We start from the raw sequence: 22386 nt of genomic DNA, 5'->3' as shown, positions 1-22386 counted from the left end.
ACCACTCAAACTAAATATAAAACTGAGGTATCATTGGTTTTTTAATTAAGTCTCACTAGAAACGTACATTAATTGTTCATAAAATAGTTTGAATTGCTAAGTGATTCATATTAGAAGATTGAAACTAATTTAAGATTTTTAAATTCAATATAACAAGGATATTAGTTTTTGTTTTTTTGTTCTTTACTTAAGACTTCCTATGTTTAGTTGCTTTTTTGATACATTAAAGATAACCAGTGAAGCATCCTTTCAATTCTGTTGCTGCCATAACAAGTGAATTTCCCTGGATAAATAAAGGTCAATCTTATCTTCATTGCTTCTAAGTAAACAGATGTTACCAAACAATCTGGCGAAAGAGGAAACCTTTATAACCACAATAATACAACTTTATTAGAGATTATTATTCTCATTAGATTGACAGGGAAATAGCTACAACAGAAGTCAAAACATCACATATACATCATTAAGTTAACAACGTTACAAATAGAACAAAAAAATCGGTAAGGACTTCATATTCAATCCTGGAGGTCAGACCTCAGTCAATATCTACATCGTGGTATCAAATGTGCTGCTGCAACATCACAGAAACCCAGTGTTTGGATTCGGATGCAGTCACTTTGACATCAGTGCTGAGTGTTCAGGTGGTGAAATTGAGCTTGAAGAGAACCGTTTGGGGTGTGGTGACATCTGCCACCGCCAGCTCCTGTCCATCAGACAGGCCTAGCTCTGCAACAGGAGAGACAAATCATTTTATATGATAGGTTTCAAAGATAGTCAGAAGCTACAACTCACTTAGGACTGACAGGGAATAATTCAGGTTACCTTTCAAAGTCTTGCAGAGGTTTGGCCTGGTACGTTCCTCGATGGATTTAACAGACTGGGATACAAATGTTTTCGTAGTTTAATTGTGGTTTATAATGAAATGTAGCTGACAAAACATCAAACAGCATTCTCAGGTACTCAATTATGTATATTACCTGCAAATACAGCGTCTTATTCTTCCCTTCAAGAGTTGTGGTGATAGCCGGAGATTTCATTTGTCTGTAAAGAATGAACGTTTAATCAGTCAGTGTAGTATATTGTGTAGTATAGTGTTTTATTCCAAATACTTACAGAGAGGCATTTTCTGTTAGGTACTCTAAAACCTCCTGTAATTTGGCCGAAGGAGGGAACTGGAGATCCTGAGGCACCTGGCTGCAGGCTGAACAGTTTTCCTGCCGATCAAATATGATTATTATTCTCCGTACACAGTGAATACAACGATTGCTGACAACATGGTCACTGGTGGTATCGGTTATTGAGACAACAAACCTTTCGTTCAGCTTCAAAAGTGTAGGTGTACAGTCCGTCCACATCATTGAAGACCAGGTAATTATTTAAATGAATATATGCGCTAAAAAATAAAATCTGAGGTTAAGGGATGTTCATTTGACCAATCAACTGGGCTGAGAGATTAAATTCTGCTTCTTACCTTGTAGCAATTTTAAAAACTTCAGTGGCACAGGCAGCTAAGGAGAAAAACACAAACAAAATTAAAGAGGCCTTATTATGCTTTTTGTAAAATAGAGACGTAACTATGTAACACTAGCGCTTCTATTGGCTTGCGAGATCTCCAAGCGGTTGGCCAATCTCAATAGAGCCGGCCAGCTAACCAATAAGAGCAGACTGGACTCTGGTTTCAGACAGAGGGTAAAAAGAGGTGCTGCAGCACACAGGCAGTATGAGAAAAAAATATATATAAACCTGAATATGAGCATCAAAGGGCCACTTTCAGTTGTGTGCACTATGCAATTGTTTCGATACAATATACTGTATATTGAATGTCTTCTCCAAAAAGAAATGTCCACAACTGGAACTAGATACAGCAGGCTTCTCAAATAATGAATTCTTCACATGTCAAACACATTTTTGCACAAGCAAAACAGTAAGGAATAAATTGAACCGTGTAACTTTCTTTAATGTACTATTTAATTAACTTAAATAGTACCTTATATAACTACAAGGAATAGTTTGATGCACAGATATAAGAAGCGTGTTTTATGTCTGCATCAATTTACAACAACATTTCAGCTAGCTTGACAGTAATAGTATCCGTAACTACAGGGGGCTTAGCCAACAGCCTACTTATTTTGAAATTGCAGCAAAGATACGTCATTAATGTTTTCATGTATTTCCTTTCTGTCAACATGTCTGAACAGCAGGCCTCAAAAACATCAGAGTGTCATACCAGCGATGACAGCATTAGTCGATGCCACAGCAGGAATGATCCTCTTCACAACTCCTGTCGCACAAAAACAGTCACACGTTTAATTCCAGCACACAGTTATACATACTTGTGAACTCGAGAGTAGTCCATTTTAATGAAACACATTATCAGGGAAAAACTAGCTAATTTATTACATTAGCATTGAATAAATTATTGTCTTTTACATTTACAAGTTCACCTTGAGTGAGTCGGTATGTCACTCCTGTAATGTCGAACTCTGCAGCTCTTTCTTGGGCTCTTTCAAACACCCACGCGATGTGCTCTGGATTGTCTCCATCTAAGCAGGTATCTGGTTGAGGAAAAGACTCTCGTAGTTAGCGTAAATTGTTATGTGATGTAATTGTAATAATTTGCACAGATCGAAGGTTAAGTAACGTGATTAGATTTGTTAAAAACAGGTAAGAACATGTGAGCTTACCTCCAAATGGCTTTTCTTTCGGCCACTGTAAGATTCGGGCATATTCAATGCAATGCTCTGGTAGCCGAGGCATTGACGCAATAGTGCACATGGGGAAGTTAATCTGTGGAGAGAAAGACATTTAAGTCAAGCACAAATGCATTTATAGGAGCGGTAGAAGCCCATTTTCTGCTCTACACAGTGAAATCAAACAGCTACAATATTAAAACTATAAAGTTACATGAGGAAGTACAATTCTTACTGTTTTTATAGTTTATTTTCTGTGTTTTGATAAGATCTTAAGTGCTAAATAGTCACTGCTGTGCTGGTGGCAGCTATGAATACTTCCCCCCCCAACTAACAGCTGTTGCTGCTGATGGAAATGTTAAATATCTCCTCCTGTGCACCACAGATGCTGTCTCCCCCCCAAAAGACAAGTTCAACAACAGATCTTATGATTCAAATAACAGAAGAATTGTTTTTTTCTCTAATCATACAAATATTTGTATGTGAAACTAGAAGACGAATAGTGACCTGTGGCGGGTACAGCCCCAGTGTGCAGTCGATGCATGCGGTCATGCCGGGCAGAATGACCCGGGCGTTTCCTTTAAAGCCCTCCGTTCCTCCGTCTATCAGGGGGATGATGGAGCTGGGGTCCAGGACTCCGTCTTCATAGCTCAGGAGGGATATCTGGAGAAGGTAACGTCAATCATTGCCAGTGCTGGGGAGTGCTGAACTACATGTAATTCAAATTTTACATATAGTTTGATAGGATGCATAATTGCTACATTTTCAAAGTAACATCCCCAACACTGATCTAACTCACCACTAGTTACACTAATACCCTCCTAATATGCAGAGGTATATTAAGGTCAAATATTTTGCCTACCAGCATCCCGTTCATCCAGCGTCTGGCTATGATGGAGTCCAGTCCACAGACGATGATGTGAAACTCTGGGAAAAGATGAGCATTTTAAACCTCTGACAAACTTCCTCTGTAAACTAAACTGAAGTATAGATTGTGTAAGTGTAACAGAGGTGATCTTTGGGGCCATAGATCTCGGCCTCCGTTACGAATTGTGTAGTTTTGTTGGTGGCGAAATGTATGTAGTGTGTGCATCGGTATGTGTTTTTAGTTTGTCTGTCTCTGTTTGCTGGTTTTATGTTGAAAAGTGTTCCCCTTTCCCTAGGTCTGTTGCTGTTGATTGTGTGTATCTGGTGCCCTGTGTTGTCTCCTCCCCCCCCCACCTGTGTCTAATTGCTGATTAGTGTGTGTGTATTTAGGCTCTGTTGCCCTGTCTGTTTTGGGGCTGGTAGTGTGTGTGAGATCCTTGTGGCTGGTGACTGTGCAATTGTCGGCTTCACAGTAAGAAAAGCACTCACGCCTGTAGAAAGACTCGTCAAAGTCTTGGATCTTCTTAAAGTGACTGCATGTTATTTATAAGGAAAAAATACCACAGTTGAGATATTTTATACACTGTAAACTATATCTGATATGTTTTTCAGCTGTGAAAACCGTGGATGGAAAGGATACGGGACAACTCTACATCCAGGGATACGACTGTTGATGAAGTCGGCAGCCACTTCTGCCTTTGGTCGTCCAACATCTTTGGGCCTAATTGGATGCAAAAAACTATTATTAATTAGAGGACATTTGATATGCTTAATTTGATTTAAATTGATTAAATCTCTCAGCTGCAGAGGACATGGTATTTTTCCTTTATTTTCAATCGAGGGCTATAAGCTAATCATCTCATGTACTCTTCATTGTTAAAACCATTAAATCATTTAATTAATTTTTTTACCACACAATGCATTTCTTAAATAATACACTACTGTGAAAACTGTAATATTGAGGAAAAGCCTACCTGAAAAGAAACTGCCTGTTGAGGTTGGACAAATCAATCGTGTCCATGTCGACCACATGAATCAGACGAAACCCAGAGAGGCCCTAAAGCACAACAAGATTTAGAAAGCAAATACATTTGATTTCTCAGCTTACACTTCAGAAGTAAGTCCATTTAACATAAATTAAAGGTATTTCCTACCAGATTTTTGAGGAGTTCACACCCAAGTCCTCCTGCACCAATGACAAGAATCTTGCACGTCTCCAACAAGAACTGTAGAGACTGAGATAAAAGAAACACCACAATAATAAAGAAATGAAAATATACTGCGATTTGAAATATCTCAGTCACTAGACAATGTAAATATATAAGCTTTCTCACTAACTGATTCAGTTTAAGATGTTAAAATACTGATCTCTATTATTATGATCTTTTGCTATGAAAGTATTTCGGTTACCTCAGTGCTTGGCTCAAAGTCAGGATGGGTGAACGGTCCAGGTCGCTCCAAAAACTTCCTCACATGATTCCACCGGCCATCCCAGTCGCAACCAGCGTCCCCGTGTCCTCCAACTACAGCCATTCTGGACACACAACACACTGAGATATACTGACCTTGCACCATAACTTAGATCAGTACATTTCTGCCTACTTGTTTCTCTAGAAATGCCATAATCCACTTATTACACACATTTGTAACTAGGATGTGTGAAGAAGGCTGTGAAAGAAAGCAGTTGGCAGCATTTAAAACTGTTATTTTGTGGATAGTTTGGTTATTTAAATGAAGACAACTTTAATATTTTGAGATTACACAATTTAGAAGTTTTGACTGTCTGGTTGGATAGTGGTTCCCACAATGTTAGTCAGCACCACCACAAGGCATTGAGAGGCCACAAGATTGTATCCTACATAGGAAATAGTAGTAAATACTTCTGCAAACAAAGTTTATTAAGAAATCCCATTTTCCTGAGAATCCTCATTAACAGGTGCCTTGTCCCATTTCCACAATACATACCAATTGAATGCAATATGAACTATACTTGCATTTAAAAATAAGAAATCAATATAGTTAATGGATTATACCAACAGGAACATTGTAAATACCTGACTTGTTAGACATGAATATGCATATTTGGACTGTCATTATCATATGAACTTGATGTTTCATACACTTTCAGTAGCTGCTCCATTTGTACTTTGTGCATTGCATTGAGGGCCATGTTTGTATCACATGTTGTAATGTTATGTTTAATTGTTTGAGTTTGCTTTGCGCTCTACATACTCAAAACCTGTTTAGGGTTAGTATGTAGTATGAAGTTCGTACAAAGTTTTAGTTGGATTGTTATTCCGGATGTGCCTTGTAAGGAGGATGCAGGATTGGTGCAGTCAGTGCAGGGTGTCTGCGTTATGTTTGGTATTGTGAATGGATACGCTGTGTAAACGAAGACATTTTACAAACAACCAGATGGGTTTCTAAGGCTGTCCCTTGCAGAAATGTTTTATTTTACATGTCTCCTGGCCCAGCAGTCGCGGCTCAAACCTGCTGCCAGTCAGAGACCTTTATTTAGCATTCGTCACTAACTTCTCAGTCACGTCCTCTATTCGCCTTCTTTTCTTCTCCCTGCAAGAACAGAGTAAAACAGGGTTCAAGCATGCCGGGTTAACGACAAACGGCGCGGGTTAAACTACGATTAAATTATGTTTTTAGTCCATTGAGACTTACGGCTCCTCGGCATCCGCCATACTTTCACGGTCCCATGTCCTCGATTGTGTCTGCCATGTTTCCGAGGGTCAAACATGCACACTCTGCGCAAAGGACCCAAAGGCCATATGGAGCAATGTATTATTCTACTCGAACCCAACTAACTGATCTTTAAATGTGTCCATGTTTAAGGTAAAGGTCTCGTGTCAGATTATATATTGAGTTCACAAGGTGAATCAAATGTTATTTATATATATATAAAATGTGCTAGATTGTGCCATACAAAATACTGATACAACTAAGTGATTTAATAAGAAAAAAAGAGAACACAAAACCTTAAATATTGTATGTAGCCTATTCACAAAAGGTTACATTTAAGAATTTAAATACATTTAAATATCAATGATTTCCCCTAAAAATAACTAATAAATCTTGTTTTTACTAATTAACCTGTACGTATTTGTATATTTTAGTATTCCATTTTTTTTATTTTATTTGTCTGAATAAACAAGCTTGCTATTGTTCATAGCTACGTCAATGTTAAAATATATAACTGAAAATAAGTTAAATGTTTTTTAACAAATAAACCTGTATTGGTGTTCTTTTAATTGTATTTGTCTAAATAAACAACTCCAGCTATTGTTTCTTAAATCCCTATATGATCATTCTTCTTTTTTAAATGTTATGTGTACACTGTAATCATCAAGGAAATCTGCGCATTCTAGAACGCAAGTGTAAAACGCTTGAGACTTTAGCTCTCGTGAGATTTCGAGCGAGAGTACGCCTTGTTGTTAAGACGGTGATCAGCTGGCCTGTCAAAAATATTACGCAGCTAGCTCCTGTGGGTATGCTGTTATAGTCACTTCACTACACGTTGAAGACATGACAGCCAAAATGGAGCTTGCACCCCTCAGACAGTGGGATGATTTCTACCCCGGGACGGACCGGTTCGCCAAACCCGAGTTTGGAGATTTAACGAAGTGGAACAACAGAGTGATCAGTAATCTGATGTACTACCAGACCAATTATTTCGCGGCGGCTGTGGTGGTTTTCCTCATTGTAGGGTAAGTCATGGTAGCATGCTAAAGGGGCTAGCTAGCATCTATGGTTGGGTGTGTAATTAGCCTGCATACCTTCTACCCACCACGCCCATGACCACTGATGCTATTTCTGTAACTATTTCTGTAACTATTGTATTGTTGAGGCGATCTTTGAGGCACTTCCATTTAAAGCCTTTATATTTCTTCTTCTAGGCCTATAGCAAATTTCTTTTTAAATGTCCACATATTCAGTAGCATCAACTATCAGTTAAATAATAACTTTTGAGCTAACGTTAGATGTTTGCAAGTGATCACCCTTCGTCTCTGTAGTCTGTGTATTAAAATAAATGTTACTTACCGAGGTTTTAAGTTTGTTTGAGAAGCTACATTGGATCTTGGATCTCCTACCGTCAGTTATCAATTCAAGAATGTCTTTATTTTCTGTGCGTCTTTCAAGCTGGTTTGGTAATTGTCTTTGAATAGTTCATGATGTATTGATTAGTACAGGCCTTAATGCAGGCATATGCCCTCTTTTGGTTCATACCAGCTGTCAGGATGTTAGCAATTGTTATTGTTACCACTAGGTTGTGCTATTAAAACAATGCCAACACCTTCATGTACAATATGCCACTTTCCTGTTACAATATTCAGGTTCCTGAACCCATTTGGCATGTTTCTGGGAGGAGTTGTGGTGGCTCTGGTCTTCATGGGCTCAGTGTGGGCCGGAGAGAACCAGGCCATGGTGAAGAACTTCAAGAAGAAGAACCCATCGGTGTTTGTCATCTGTGTAATGGGCACCAGCTACTTCCTGCTGTCGCTGTGTGGAGGCGTCCTGGTCTTCATGTTTGGCATCACCTTCCCCTTGCTGTGTAAGTCACGTTGTTTACTTTCAAAAAAATAAGTTTTCAAAGAAGACATCTTATTCATGCTGTCAGAGAGCCCTCCTTATCATGCAGTGCACTACATTCACTTTCCCAAATGTTATATAAATACGAAATATATGCTCTATTTAATGTCCTTATAAATTCCCATGGTGCAAGTTTGCTGAGTTGTTCAGGAGATGGATTTTAATTGTTACCATATGAATATGGAATTGTTGTCATGTGACAACACAACAATTCTGTTTCCAAGATCAATATTGAGCAAGTTTGATGTTGTTCTTTAAGAAAAAAAGGTTTTTGCCATTGTTGCCACAATCTCTACTGTAGCTGCTTGACCTGGGAAATAAAAGGCACGAACACAACAAAATATAACATGGAAACTTTGAGCTGTGTCGTTCTTCATTGTTTTCTTTAGGTTCCCACACACTCCCTCTTGTGGTTTTAGGGCATGGCTCTTGTACAATTAGATGTATTCACACACACATTCCTTTCTCTCCTTCTGTATGCTCTGCGATTTTGATACAAAAGATTTGCTAACTTTAAGGCATCAAATAAATTCCCTGCTTGACACCTGTTATTTTACAAGCAATTCACGTCACAACACATTCATTTAACAGATGTGACACAGATATTAATTCACTCATTCATTCATACACACTAGTGCGCATCATTATAGATTTAGTGCTTGGCCTAACCTGATTAAAATTATAACCTTCGTTCCCTACGGTATATCCAAAACAGTCATTGGCTAATGTTATATGTTAAAGGTCCCGTGTCATGCTTTTCCGGTTATTACCCGTCCCCTTGTGTGTTATGAAGGTTTTTATGCATGTGACGTTACGACGACCCAAATGGACCCATTGGTCCAAATGGACCAATCTCTGGAGCTCCTCACACACGCACACACTCTTTTGGGGGGTGATGGTGGAGCCTGGCAGAGCGGCGAAACTGTGGTGTGCTTACACTGTAGGTGCGCTGCCTTTGGGGGTGCGATGCGGGCGCTAGTGGAGCCTCGCAGATTGAGCTGCTGCAGCCCTCTCAGCACCACCCCCCCCCCCTTCCCGCGTCCATTCGCGATGTCTCGTAGCAAGCAGGAAACCACACCAGTAAGCCAGCTCGCACGGTCAGCTCCTCGTAGCAGCGAGCTGACCAATCAGAGCACACTGGGCTCACAGGGAGGGGGGGGGGGGGGCAGGAGCTCCAACAAGGCGTTTAGGATAGAGAGTGAAATTCAGTGAATACACATACTATACAGAGATGCTGTATAAGAAAACCAATGTGAGTTTGGAAAATTGCCTAATGTAAATATATTCTAGTATACCTCAACAATGGAATTATGATCAGTAGAAATGGCCATGACATGGGACCTTTAAACTGTTGGGGAAGATGGTGACTCACACAGGGTTGAGTAAAAGAGGTTTTCCTGTGGGTGAACAAGTTTTTCCAAGCAAACTCTCATTCTGACTCACTGTAGGGATTGAACAGCATGTACAGTGTTACTGACAGGCATTCACTCATGACACAGATTGCAAAAATAAAGTCAGCATTACACATCGAGCTGTACTGTCGTTCAGATGAATGATTGTGGGTTTGCTTCAGCCTGCTAAACACATTTTGAGTCAGGGTGGTTTAGTTAATGGATTGGTTGGATCATTAGAGCAAATGTAGCCACTCCAACATCATGGCCGATAGGTGAAACGGTTTGATCGCTTCCCAAGAGGCCTGCCTGCTGCGGCTTGTGTTGAGGGGTTGCTATGGGTTGTTGATTTGGACACAACTACATTTACTTGCTGATGTCATGCACTCAGTATCTGCCTGCCATGGGAATAAAAGACACTTTGACCCCTTCTCCTGCTTTAGTTGCAACAGTAACACATTTTAGTTTTCCTATTTTCCTTAGCTGTATTCCAGTTAAAAATCAGATATTAAGGTTGAGACACTGAAATGTATATCTAAAACCTCACATGTTGTTGTTTTTTTTTTTTAAATGTAGTAATTCTGATCCATGCCTCTCTGAGACTGCGCAACATGAAGAACAAAATGGAGAACAAGATTGAGGGTGTTGGGCTGAAGAAGACCCCCATGGGCATCATCATGGATCTCCTGGATCAGCAGGAGGAGAAAATAAACAAGATTCAGGATTTCCTTGAAAGCAAAATGAAAGATTAAGGCTATAATCAAACGTGTGCCAAGGGGAGTTGGTATCATACAGCATGGATTAAAACATCCTTAGCATAGTCCCATGTGTGGAGTTTTTTTTACCCTGTAAACATGTCATGTTACTGATGTTGGCATTCCCATATTTTATATCCATTTTGGTTTACTTAATTCTCTTATACTTTACTCACAGATAGATGGTAACATTATAACATGATTTGCACAATCACAGCGTGGATTGGATGTTGAAAGACAATGGGCACCAAAAAAAAGTTACCAAAGGTCATTCATTTGTAAAAAAAACTAATGTTCCTAAAACACATTATTATCCTTGTCCACAACGCACTTTGTTCCACATGACGACTGACTTTGTATTTCAGAAAATGAAGCAGAATGTCTGAACACAATGTCTAGTGTCAATTGTGTTTGTTTAAAAAAATAATCAGATGCTTGCAGTTTGCTACCTCAAAACAAGCATGTTTGATTCACCCAGTGAACTGTTAAATGCTTATTAAACAGCAATAACTACCGTTGTGTCACTCCAGGAGCTGAATACTGATATGAGACCTGTTTGTAGAAAGAATTATGTGGTCATGGAAATTTAAATATTCCTAATCTCAAAAGATGTGTGTGCACACTTCTTGACCTTGCAGGCTGGCCTGAGTGTTCTGATCAAAGCTATGCAATATTGAAAAATGAATGGCAAGTGCAGTTTTATTGTTTGAATATTATGTCATGATTTGTACATGTTTGTTGATTCTGATGCGTCTTTATTTCCATGATATGGCATGCGGAAATATATAAAATGGCTACGGGATACAATCATATTTAAATTAATAAAATTGCCCTATTTTCCCCGTTTCCTGTTAGGAAGAAATCCATTTTCGGTTTGAAAAAAATAGGAATTCCAAATTCAGTGTGTCATCTGTAATGTTAAGTGTTTGTTTTATACTGAAAGTATGAGCAATTTCCTGTTGCTTTTATATATATGCAGATTAGCTGTTTGTTTGTGGTACTTTCACAGATGGCAGTTCAGGAAGATTGTTTATGTTACACGGATGCTAAATTATATATGTTCTGATGTTATGCAACTGTTTCATTCTTGACAGTGATGATTAATTCACAGAACTTGACTTAAAACATGGCAGTCCTATATAGAAATAAAGATAACCTGATTTATGTTGCATTCTTGTCCCTATTCATTCTAGGTATAGAAATATATTTAACATCAAACACAGTTGTTTTGGCTTTATTTGGGTTACATCTCTGTGGGAAACAAAGTGATAGATTGTAGAATATTACTGAAATTAAAAGCTTATTTATAACCCTAATGAATATCCCCTTGTGGATTATACAAACTTATTTCAGTTTGACTAATTAACTCTAAAATCTGAACGGCAATGATTCTCAGGGGATCCATTTACTTTGGACACAGATATATTCCTTATAATACAAATGAAAAAGAAGGGAAGAAAGAGAAACCCAGGCAAAGAGAAGATTTTTTTATAACAAAAAGTAAATATATTGAACAGGATTGCTCGAGAGTACATCCAACATTAATCAAACAAACCTATAAACCTACATTTATTTTAACAAGCAATGTCAAGAAATATATGAGCAACGGCAAAAGCTTAATATGGGGCATTCTTACTCATTTATAGCTTTTTTATAAGTTACTAAAGCAACATCATTTAGTGTGCTAACAAGAGTGGAATAACAACCATCCAATATTTATTTTTGTGTAATAAAAGTATGGTTTCACTCTTATTTTGCAGTTAATTATATAATATATGTAAAATAAACACACATTATGGTGAAGAAAACCAACAGTTTCAGCCTCAGAAGAGACTTGTTTCAGCCGATTCCAATCCTTTGGGGAGCGGCACCTGCAAGCAGCGACAAAGAAAATAATAAAAAGATGATTAAGATTTCCAGAAGGTGTACACAACAACACACAGACAACAATTTATACGCTTTTAAACAAGTGAGAGAATATATTCATATGGCACACACTCTTCTGATCTGAGAAATGTAACACCGTCAACAGTACATTTTCAAACGGTTAAATTACTGATCAACACAAATTTAGCTCGCATTACAACCTCTTGTATACTCACATTTTTCAGATACGCCACGTTGCTCTTTTTTATTTCACTCAGCAGATTATCACGGGGTGTGAAGTCAATTTTAGCTGGCTCTCGTTTGCGAGGGACGGGCTTCAAAGTCTTAATCACTTCAGTCAGGTTTGGTCTTTCATCTATCACCTCTCCATCCTCTACATCCATCGCCCGGTGAGTTTTCTTCAGTTGGAAATGAGCTGGCTGGGGTCTCTTGTTATCCCTCGGGTCCAGGTCCAGAAAAGGGTCACGTTTCTTGGGAGTCCTCTTCAGCTGGACGTCCCTCAAAGAGCCTGCTGGTTCGGCACTGGGTTGTTTGGGAGTGCTGTTTTTTTTCACCTTCTTCTGGGGCTCTTGTTGTTTTGTCTCGCGCTGCGTTTGAGGTTCCCTGCTCGGTTCAGACGAGGGGGGGACAAACCCGTGCTCCTGCAGGAGTTCCATAGACGGTACATACCCGAGCATCTCAAGCAAACCAGGAGGCAGGTTTAGACTGTTCTCATACATCTGCATCATCTTCTTCTGCTCCATGGCCTGCTGCTGCTTCTGATCCTCCTTCCTCAGCTGCCTCTGGCGGTCCAGATTCCGGGTCAAAAGGTTGGTCACCACCATCCTGGGCCCCGCCTGCTCAAAGTGGTAGCCCATCTTCAGTAGGGTGTTGTTGGCCTTGAGCAGGCGTGAGATCTCCATCTCTGCGTGGTGACCCAGCATGTGCCTCTGGTTGTGAAAACGCAGCTCTGTGAGGGTCTCGTTGAATTGGAGGCAGCGGATGATGGCCACGATGCCCTTTCCGGTTACAAAGTTAGACTCGATGTTCAAAGTGGTAATGCTTCGATTCTCTCGTAACATGTTAGCCAGGTGGAAAGATATATTTTCATCCACACCGGTGTTGGCTATGCTGAATGTTTTCACTTGTCTGTTCTTCTTCAAAGCGTTGACGTAGTCTAAGAGCATCTCTTTGGGAATGTTTTCTATGTTGTTTAAATTAATCTCAGTGATAGAGGGGTTGTTGTTGCGGACTTTGTCAAGAGTCGTCTCCAAGTTTGTCTCATTTCCTGAGGGTCTTGATGTCATTTTTATATTATTGAATGCTAGCTTCGGTATATTTAATTTGTTAATTTTTCTTTCTTCTTTCTGCGGGAGCAAATCATTGATTTCTTTTATCTCCGGCTCCTCTGCTGCCTCTTTGGGAAGCGAAGACTCTGTAGTTTTAATTTCCTCTTTCTCTTCAACTTGTGATGTGCCGGGCCTTTGGGCTACGCTCTCAGTCTTCTCCTTTGTGTCTGATAAAGGCTGATTGTCATCTGTATTGTTTTCCGATAAATGTTCCGTGTTAGTGTCTAGATGATCTACATGCTTGTTTATATTTTCATGGTTTTCTGTTTTTATCTCTTCTTCATCTTTTGTATCCACTAGTTTTTCCTTTTCATCCGCTTCATCTACTTCATCCGACTCGTCAACGACTTCAACAATTTCCTCAATGATCTCCTCTATAATTTCCTCTCCATCTGTACCATCTACAACTTCTTCCTCAATGACTTCCTCTATCACTTCATACTCCACCACGTCTTCTTCTTCTTCTTCTTCTTCTTCTTCTTTCTTTTCCTTTTCCTCCCTTAAAGTTCTCTGATTAAAAACAACATCAGGCAAAAGTTAGAAATCCTGCCTTTAACATCTACCAAGTAGGGACTGTATGGTTCTTAAGTCAGTACAATATCTTAAATTGATCTGTACCCAACCATTTGAGATGTTGACCTCTTACCTCACTGGGCAGCAGAGTAGTAGGCAATCTTTCTTCCTCTAGCATACGGTTGGACTCTTTCTCCCAGTAGAGGTAACCAACCAGCGATCGGTGGTCAAACGTCCCTGTTGGAAGTTTTTCCGTCTGGTCCTTTTGTCTCTGGCCCACCGGTACCCTCTCATCTGGGGCGATAATAACATCCATTTCACTCTGGAGCTCCTTAAGCTCCTCTGGCGAAAGCATAGCAAGAAGTTCATCCTCATCAATATCCTCTTCATTGAGATCCTCAAGGTCTTTACTGTTTGACATATTTGCTTCTTTCTTCTACTGAAATCAAAAATGAAGTATAACCTATAGGCTATGTCCAATCTATGACTCAGGACAGAGCGAACTGAGAAGCCTCTGACTTTGACTTCAGCTAGGAACTGTTGGCTCCTGCCGCATGTGGAGTCTAAAATTAAACACTGTGAAAGGCATGGAAGATATTTAAAATACAAGCAGTGAGCAAACTACATTCTTCTTTCAGCCCCTGCTCCCAGCTGGCCTGGCTGTCAGGATCTTTTGGGATGACAGCTGCTTCAGGAAAAGTGTGGGATTGACAGCAGCAGGTGGACCATTTAAACGGGGCCGGTGGCGAGCACAGCTCCTCCCCGTCTCCCAGAGCTCATAACCTCTGAAGCGCTGCACAACAAACAAATGAGATCCAGCCAGAAGCGGTAATCAAGAAGTAATTTCTCAATAGGGAAATGGATACTAACATTGTAGGGAAAGCATTTTCTTCTCTCAGAGTTTTTTTTAGATCATTACTCAAAGCAGTTTTAAATGTTGCTAGTTTAAATTACCTGGTGCCATGACTTTACAGATTATTTATACAAGAAATACAAATCTAGGAGTAAAATTATAAGAGGAGTTTGACCTATTGAAAAATATTCTTATCTCTTAACCAGGCTAAATGCTACTTTGGTTCCAGTCTTTATGCTAAGCTAAGCTAACAGGCTACTAGCTTTGGCTTCATATCTTTGATTGACAGATAGGTTAGTGGTGTCGATTTTCTCATCTAAATCTCAGCAACTAAGTGATTACCAAAAGTTAGTTGGTTTAGCTATACCTTTAAGGTTTTACTCATGTACTCAATAACAGAACCTGACCCGGTTGTTTACCCCCCAAACAAACCTCTCAATGAAGGTGACAACAGCCTTCTGTCGGTCACATGTATTTATTCACATCCTTGTTCCCAGTGGAAAATATTTTATGACAACATCTAACATGTAACTACACACTGACTGTACAAATATGTGAGAAAACGAGACATGAATATGGGTTTTTTTTACGGCAGTGGTCTTCTGTTAATATAAAAAGAAGTTCTTGTAAATGAAATTAAAAAAATCTTACCATGCATTTCAAAACACATCACGCCACCAACATAGACAAAATGGTTTATAAACAATATTGACATAATACATCTGAATAAAAAGTTAAATGAAAGGAAGAAATGTTAAGTCATCAAATACACAGCCTAATAATAATGGGTTCTTGTAATGTCACATTGGGAACATGTTCGTTTTCTATTTGGATGTTATAATTAAGACTATGTTACTTTACTGAGATGAAAGTGGTGAAAAACATTTTATTCTATAACCTACTGTTTTGTATAATGCGGTAGCTAGTTCCACATGGAGTTGGATTCCAGTAAAAACCCATGTCGCCTGTTTTTTCCTCTTTAAAACACAAAAGGGTTTGAATCCAGTGTGGTTGTGCAACATCTTAAAGTTCCTTGACACATTCTCATCTGCCTGTACAATCCATCCAATCCAAGGCACATGGGAAAAGTCATTCAAGAGTGTCATCACTGTGTTCAGAGGTTTAACATGAGGACAGCGTACACATAGACTCTGCTGAAAACACACGAAACATCTTCCAAGACAGGGTTTAGGCAGAAACAAAAAGTGTGTGTCCAGCCTATGTTTCAGCCTCTTCTCCTTCATGTGCTGCTGGCCATGGCTTTGTTTGTGCCAAAGTTTGGTTTGGTCCTCTTCAGTGGATGCCCATGTAGCTTCCATCCATGTGAAATCTGTGCAGGCAGTGAGAAAAGAACATGTCAAACTGACTGTAGCTCAACTGTTGGAGTAGTAGTTAAACAAGAAGTGAGTGACTGCTGTTTGTGGAAAAAAAGAAAACTCAGGAATGGAAATGCAATACATCAAAAAGCCCACAGTACTTTGTGATGGCATGCAACATGATTTAGGGTTCATGAACTTGTGTTTCTAGCCTTGCTAAGCTGCAAGAGTCAGTACACCACTTGTGTCCAGCTTGAAATATGTCAACAAATGGATTGCCATGAAAATGTGCCTTGTACTTTTATTGTCCTTGAAAATAAGGCCTTGCGACTTAAGTGACCCCCTGAACTTTCCTAGAGTTGAACTTTCCAGATATTTAATGATATTTGTTTGTCATTCCTGCTTTATTCCAAGGACTGGATTCAAACATGGGCCGCTGCAGCTACAGTAGGACTCAGCCTTAATGATACTCCCTATACTACCAGGGCTACTCCTTCAGTGACATTTCTTGACATTCATTTCCCCTTCTAGTTGAATTGCTATTGCTTCAGTGATGCATCAGGGGAAAAAGTGTATATGCCCAACATCTTGGTTTCATGAGCAAATATCTGCAAAATGAATGACAGTCCCTGAGCCTTATTTTGTGTTTAGTGCTAATTAGCTAAAGTTAGCATGCTAAGATAAGATGGTGACCGCAATAGATAGTAGGCCTACATGTTCTGAATAGCATGTTGTATTTGTCCTAATGACCTAGTATTACATTCAAAACACTGCTCTGCTGAAGCACAGCCACACAGTGCTGCTCACTCTTATTGTTTGATTATGTGATATACAGAACGAAGAGGACATTCCTGAGGGTTGTTTGTCAGGTGAAAGAACATCAACATAATGAGTGGTACATTTTTGTGCAAATGCGAGGCTGTGATCTCGAAACCACAATATGAAAATGTGGATGACTTGAATAAACTAGCTACAGGTGACACACGAATGAAGATGGGATGTCAAATGGAGATGACTGGCACCACGACACAAAGCAGTCCGCTGGTCTCACCCTTAAGTGCTAGAAAGGTGGTCTGATGGTTCATCTGTACTAGCGGCCTCAGAGCCAACCACCTCAACTGACTCTGATTTTTTAGGCATTGTTTCAGACACTTTGTTTTCTGGAGGAAATCTGCACACATGAGCATTAATCATAAGTCAAGAGAGAGAGAAAGAAAGAAAGAAAGAAGGTCCTCATGATTACATTCTCTACTTTTTTTTTGTTAAATAGTTTCAGGTTACATAAGATAAAACCTCGTCACACAGTAATACAATGTGATGTTTATCCAAGGGCAGAGCAGCACACTAAACAAAGGCCTCAAACTGCAGCATGCATTACAGGAAACAGGAGAGGAACTGACATCTGTACCTGCTGCTAAACATCAACAGGGACAAAAGTAGGCTAATTATTGCATCCTTTAGACAGCAACCAGTACTTCTACTTTCATTGCACTAATAATTAAACTAAACATCCCCTTAATTCCTGGTGACTGACTAACTCCCTGTTGCATCCACAGCTCAGTGTGGAAAGTGAAGTGCATCACTCACCTGCTGTGTGAGGGACTGCGGTTGTACGGAGAAGCCGGCGCTGCAGGGTGTGTGTACTGAGGTGTGTCGGGTGTCTCGTAATCTGTCAGGCCGACTGCCAGCTGGTTGCGCCAGTTGCCTGCGCTTTCCACTGAGGACACTGCAAACAAGACACAGGCAAAAACACTCAGCTAATGTTGGAGTTGGGAGTAATTGTTGTTATTGGAAACACTCTTAAATCTATCTTTATGTCACTACTGCAAGACAAACTGTTTACCCTTCACAAGATTCTGCTGGAATATGTCATTACAGTCCTGTGCCTGCCACTTTACATGGAGACATGAAACTTGCTTAACTTGTTTCTGTTTGTTGGTCCAATATCTTGGTAATATAATTTTTAATAAATGACAAGTTCAATTTGTGCATCTAATGTCTGTTTTACTAAACGTAATCAGTTTTTATTTTTATCGTAATTATTTTAAATCAAGAAGGTAAAACAAGCTTTTATTCCAATTCTGAAAATATCCATCTAATAGATACAGTAGATTGTATTAAGCAAATAAACACTATCTCAGCCATGACAGTACGTTTTTATGTTGAATAAAAAGTCGACTAATAGCCCTACCGCATATTTATATTGTGGGCTGGTGGATCAGCATTATAAACCACCAAGCACTTATGTTTCCTAAAAACAAAGATGATTTTCCTACTGTAACTATGACTGTTCTTGCCTCTAGTGTTTTTCAATTACATTTACACAGTCACAGTCAAAGACTTAACGTCTTGGCATCCTGGAAAGAGATAAGATAAGATAGAACTTTATTGATCCCAATTTGGGAACATTTTGAACGATAAAAAAATGAAACTCTCGACTGAAACACACACAATTACAATTGTATTGAGTATGTCAGCTGCTTTTTAAGCAGGAATTTAGATAAGGGAGTATATAGAACAAAAACAAGCATCACGTGCAGGATGCTTACATAGACCCTACTGGCCTGTGTTAAAAAGAAAAAGTAGATATAAATACATTTTTGATGCACTTGTGAAGAGAACAGAAACAGGTTTTATTTCGATAAATATTTTTCAATACATGTAAATGTTTTAAACTGCTCAAAGTGATAATCTCACCTGAAGAAAAGGAGGTGGTTCTGCTGGAGTGGCTGAAAGCTGCTGGCATGGTCTGGTATCCCAGGCTGAGCTGAGAGCCGCTGTCAAAATCATAAAGCATCCCCCTCCCTCCAACCCCAGGGCCCTTGCTTCGGTGGTACCAGCCCTTCAGATGCTCCGCCACCAGGGCCTTCTGCATGTTCTTAGCCAACAGCTCGTTTCTGGGACCCTCTCTGTTTCGCGGCGGCCTCACTGTAGCGTAGGGATTCTGGGAAATACTATCTGCCCGGTCGCTGCTGTAAGTCCTGTATCTGTCATTGTACCCATTTATTTGGTAGGAAGGGTTGACGTTGTAGTGGCCCTCCACGTCATTCTCATACACGTAGGCACCATTAGCGTAAGGCTCCATGTCCACATAGTAGGCACTGGGTGCATAGTGTGATGAGGTGTCACATGAGTAACTAGAACCAGAGGGGTGCTGGACCAAGTTGGGCATACTCCCGGTGTTTCCATACACCTCCACCTTCCTGTGGAGACGATGCATGGTTGAGGTTCGGGAGTCTAGCGTACTGTAGTGGGAGTTGGGCGCCCCGCAGTAGTCCAGGCTGGACTGGCTGGTGTAGGACGAACAATCCTCCAACACCTCTGTGCTGTTGCTGCGGTGGGAAGGTGACAAGATAAAAACTGGCTTCTCTGAGTCAGAATCTTTTTTTAGCCGAGGCTGCGACTCCAGACTCCCGCTTCGATGCCTGAAGCAATGAGGAGACCCCTCGGACCTGGAGAAGCAACATCTATAGTTAATTTGTGGATGTCTGCATCAAAATAAAGGTTAGGGGTTTGCATGACAGCTTTGGGTAAAGGTTAGAGGGAAGTGGGGATAAGGGTAATGAAAAAAAGGAAATAAATTGGCGCAGCGGATCACACCTGAGCTGGCTGCTGCTGTAGGCATTGCGGGTCATAACCGGGGTGGGAGGCATGCTGCGTGGATCTCTAAGAGGTCTGGGAAGGGTTTTATAGGGACTACTGTGGGTGGAGGAGACCTCTCTTGGATTCTGGTGGTAGTGGGAAGCATCCTGGCCTTCAAAAGCTAGTCTAAAAGGGTATGGAGAGGATAACAAAAAAGAAAAGGAAAAAAGGTATGACATGTGAGGAAAGGAATGAGGCTGCAAACATGACATGGCAAATATTACAGAACCTGCCAAATGATGATATCATTGCTTTCTTTTAAGAACATCCTTTAAATTAAATCAAAGGTTTTTAAAACAAGTTACACACTTCGCACGAGAGGGATAGTAAATGCGTTTCCAAACCTGCTGTGGTTCTTGTTTAGATGATTTTCCCTCGGAGATCCACGTCTATCTACATCATATTCTATTCCCAGCGATCGCATCGGACTGAGCTGAGGGGAACCCTGGACGGACCGCGAGCGTGGCCTCTGACTGACACCATCCAAGTCATCTGAACACAAAGGAAACCCACTGTTAACAAAACTGACACCCCCTCTTTTAAAAGTAGTCTCAATGATTTGTATTATACTAGTCTAGCAGGTTGATTTTAATGCACCATAATGTGTGTTGTCTGACTCACCATCATCCAGCGGGAGACTAGCCAGCGAGCTGCAGTCTGAACGGACGAGTTCATCTGGAAAAAGAGAAGATAGCTCTCTCCATTTACTGTGCATACAACTTAATCATCCTTAAAACAGATGAAGCTGCAGCATACCTGCAATGATCACCGAGGCCCGCTGCGTGGGCTTTTTCCCCTTCTTGATGCGGTACTGGTTCATCTCATCCTCAATCTGCTGCAATTTGTGCATGGCATCCAAACAGTTTCTTCTCCTCTTCTTCTTCACAGTTTTGCACAGTTCTCCTTCATTTGCGAGCTTCTTGGCCGCCTCCACAATCTTCTGCTGCAGCGCAAATCTGCTCTCCAGGTTCCTCAGGATGGGATCCTGCAGCAAACCCCAAAAGATAACAATGAGTAAATCAGAGTTTAATCACATGATAACTACCGCTGTCACCTTTTTTCCCTAATCATTTAAAATGTGTTACGAAGTTAATCAGATTAGGTCGCCATGTCAAGTTGAGGTGAGGACCTAAATCAGTCATTTTTTTAAGATGACATTATTTATGATATTTTTTCCTCACACTGTAGATGCAATAATGTCATGTCAAGCAAATTAGTAGCTTAGTGCACAACATTTAAGCCGCAGCTGGTGCTTAAAAAAATGTAATACATGTCAAAAGATTTAATAAGGAGAGTTAAATTAACATTGCTCCAAGTACTTATCTTAAAGAAAATACAAATGTATTTATAATTTCAGGAGAATATAACATAATTACTGCAGCAAAAGTCACTTACATTTTTTTTTTCTGCAGTCAATTGTGGTGTGCAAGCAAGTATTTGCAGCACCAGAACAGTGCAGCATTGCTCATGGATGCACTTTTAATAGTTAATAATAGACAACAACTTTGCTCCATGGCAGAGAGGAATAAGCCATATCAAGTAGGATTGTTAATTGTTAATAAATGAATTGTTAGCTGTGATCATTTTTGCTTGATTGTAGAGAACTACAAGTAAAATATCACCGAGATAATCCTTTAAAGTCACATTTATCATATAGACAATAAACTGTTAAACACAGACCTCATTGTAGGGGAACAGGTCATCCAATTTGAAAGCAGTGCCAACTCGCCGTCTGACCTGTGGCGGTCTTTCTCCTGAAGAGAGGGGATACTCCTTCGGCAGCTTGCCAGTGATCTCCTGAAAAACACAAACAACGAGTTCCCTTCAATACTTACAACACATTGAACTGAGTGTAACAGCAGAAAGCATCAATCTTAATAAGGGGAGTTCAGTTAAAGGGATATGGTTGTTTAGAAAAGCGTGTATGTGCCTTGTTAAATGTAGCACCAGTGCAGAAGAAGTGTTATACAAAATGATTTCTCACCGCCTCTCTCAAGCAAATCTTCTTCAGTTCTTTTGTTTTCTTGGACAGAATATCTTGGATCTCCTGCTCTTTTTTCCTTAGATCAGAGAGTTTCTCTTTCTTCTGTTCTTCACTCATTTCAGAGTCTGCAGAACCTGTGAAAACAACATCCTTACTATTCCTGCAAACATGAAGCTTACATCTGAAAATAACCCTTATGTCATGACAGTGAGCTGACTTTCTAATATAACACCTCTACTTTTTAAAATCAGAGATCCCTGGGAGCATGGATATGATCCGAGATGATAATAATGATTTTGGTTAAACAAACATGAACTTAATAGACCCTTGCTTCATGAAGTGATATAATTACCAACCTGTAGACACCAGGCTGCCATTGCTGGCTGTGATTAAGGTTTTGTTCAGGCCTGCGTCTCCCAGTCTGTTGATTTTCGCTCCCCCGTGCTCCGTGAGATCCATGGCAATTTCCTCCACACTTCTGGCTGTTACTAATTTACCCTAAAAGAATAAAATAAGATAAGATAAGATGTACTTTATTGATCCCAATTTGGGAAATGTTTG

General features: G+C 40.0%; 4 protein-coding genes across 8 annotated transcripts; 1 reads left to right on the top strand and 3 right to left on the bottom strand.

Annotated features, from left to right (window-relative positions):
• Positions 1-363: 363 nt before the first annotated feature.
• On the bottom strand, positions 364-7725 carry LOC104955224 (NEDD8-activating enzyme E1 catalytic subunit). 5 transcript variants are annotated; one of them, XM_010782490.1, is made up of 18 exons: positions 6231-6294; positions 6090-6128; positions 4968-5091; positions 4712-4792; positions 4532-4614; positions 4198-4278; positions 4047-4090; positions 3553-3617; positions 3198-3353; positions 2685-2787; positions 2445-2555; positions 2228-2281; positions 1472-1508; positions 1312-1393; positions 1114-1214; positions 978-1041; positions 823-877; positions 364-726 (listed from the first exon to the last, which is right to left on the bottom strand). In XM_010782490.1, the coding sequence occupies exons 1-18, from the start codon at positions 6248-6250 to the stop codon at positions 638-640; spliced, it is 1389 nt and encodes a 462-aa protein (XP_010780792.1). In that variant the 5' UTR covers positions 6251-6294; the 3' UTR covers positions 364-637. The 5 variants fall into 5 exon arrangements, with proteins under 5 accessions (XP_010780792.1, XP_010780796.1, XP_010780793.1 ...); XM_010782494.1 differs by lacking the exons at positions 6090-6128; positions 6231-6294 and adding an exon at positions 7608-7725; XM_010782491.1 differs by lacking the exon at positions 6231-6294 and having other exon boundaries at positions 6066-6128.
• Positions 6945-11471, top strand: arl6ip5b (ADP-ribosylation factor-like 6 interacting protein 5b). The gene is made up of 3 exons (XM_010782495.1): positions 6945-7273; positions 7901-8118; positions 10124-11471. The coding sequence occupies exons 1-3, from the start codon at positions 7092-7094 to the stop codon at positions 10297-10299; spliced, it is 576 nt and encodes a 191-aa protein (XP_010780797.1). The 5' UTR covers positions 6945-7091; the 3' UTR covers positions 10300-11471.
• Positions 11472-11774: 303 nt separating this feature from the next.
• Positions 11775-14584, bottom strand: lmod3 (leiomodin 3 (fetal)). The gene is made up of 3 exons (XM_010782487.1): positions 14164-14584; positions 12405-14027; positions 11775-12173 (listed from the first exon to the last, which is right to left on the bottom strand). Exons 1-3 carry the CDS (start codon positions 14449-14451, stop codon positions 12126-12128), a joined length of 1959 nt encoding a protein of 652 aa, XP_010780789.1. The 5' UTR covers positions 14452-14584; the 3' UTR covers positions 11775-12125.
• A 1274-nt stretch (positions 14585-15858) lies between these two features.
• On the bottom strand, positions 15859-22319 carry frmd4bb (FERM domain containing 4Bb). Its single transcript, XM_010782488.1, has 10 exons — positions 22182-22319; positions 21826-21959; positions 21522-21638; positions 20598-20826; positions 20463-20516; positions 20186-20333; positions 19800-19967; positions 18897-19651; positions 17787-17925; positions 15859-16213 (listed from the first exon to the last, which is right to left on the bottom strand). Exons 1-10 carry the CDS (start codon positions 22282-22284, stop codon positions 16177-16179), a joined length of 1884 nt encoding a protein of 627 aa, XP_010780790.1. The 5' UTR covers positions 22285-22319; the 3' UTR covers positions 15859-16176.
• Between the last annotated feature and the right edge of the window lie 67 nt (positions 22320-22386).

Source organism: Notothenia coriiceps, unplaced genomic scaffold, assembly GCF_000735185.1.
Source record: "Notothenia coriiceps isolate Sejong01 unplaced genomic scaffold, NC01 NC01_scaffold00024667, whole genome shotgun sequence".
Lineage (NCBI taxonomy): Eukaryota > Metazoa > Chordata > Actinopteri > Perciformes > Nototheniidae > Notothenia > Notothenia coriiceps.
Note: the sequence above shows the minus strand (reverse complement) of the source record. Positions and strands in the feature narration are given on the sequence as shown.

Bases quoted from the DNA above. Each gene is read 5' to 3' on its own strand.
- arl6ip5b (XM_010782495.1), top strand. From the start codon at position 7,092: ATGACAGCCAAAATGGAGCTTGCACCCCTCAGACAGTGGGATGATTTC. The intron at 7,274-7,900 runs GTAAGTCATGGT...TACAATATTCAG, and splicing joins GTGGTTTTCCTCATTGTAGG to GTTCCTGAACCCATTTGGCA. The intron at 8,119-10,123 runs GTAAGTCACGTT...TTTTAAATGTAG, and splicing joins CATCACCTTCCCCTTGCTGT to TAATTCTGATCCATGCCTCT.
- frmd4bb (XM_010782488.1), bottom strand. From the start codon at position 22,284: ATGGATCTCACGGAGCACGGGGGAGCGAAAATCAACAGACTGGGAGAC. The intron at 20,334-20,462 runs GTGAGTCAGACA...CTTTGTGTTCAG, and splicing joins TAGTCTCCCGCTGGATGATG to ATGACTTGGATGGTGTCAGT. The intron at 19,652-19,799 runs GTGTGATCCGCT...TTGCTTCTCCAG, and splicing joins TACAGCAGCAGCCAGCTCAG to GTCCGAGGGGTCTCCTCATT.
- lmod3 (XM_010782487.1), bottom strand. From the start codon at position 14,451: ATGTCAAACAGTAAAGACCTTGAGGATCTCAATGAAGAGGATATTGAT. The intron at 14,028-14,163 runs GTAAGAGGTCAA...GTTTTTAATCAG, and splicing joins CTACTCTGCTGCCCAGTGAG to AGAACTTTAAGGGAGGAAAA. The intron at 12,174-12,404 runs GTGAGTATACAA...CGCTGCTTGCAG, and splicing joins ACGTGGCGTATCTGAAAAAT to GTGCCGCTCCCCAAAGGATT.
- LOC104955224 (XM_010782490.1), bottom strand. From the start codon at position 6,250: ATGGCGGATGCCGAGGAGCC. The intron at 4,279-4,531 runs GTAGGCTTTTCC...GCATCCAATTAG, and splicing joins AACAGGCAGTTTCTTTTCAG to GCCCAAAGATGTTGGACGAC. The intron at 1,215-1,311 runs GTTTGTTGTCTC...TTTGATCGGCAG, and splicing joins CTTTTGAAGCTGAACGAAAG to GAAAACTGTTCAGCCTGCAG.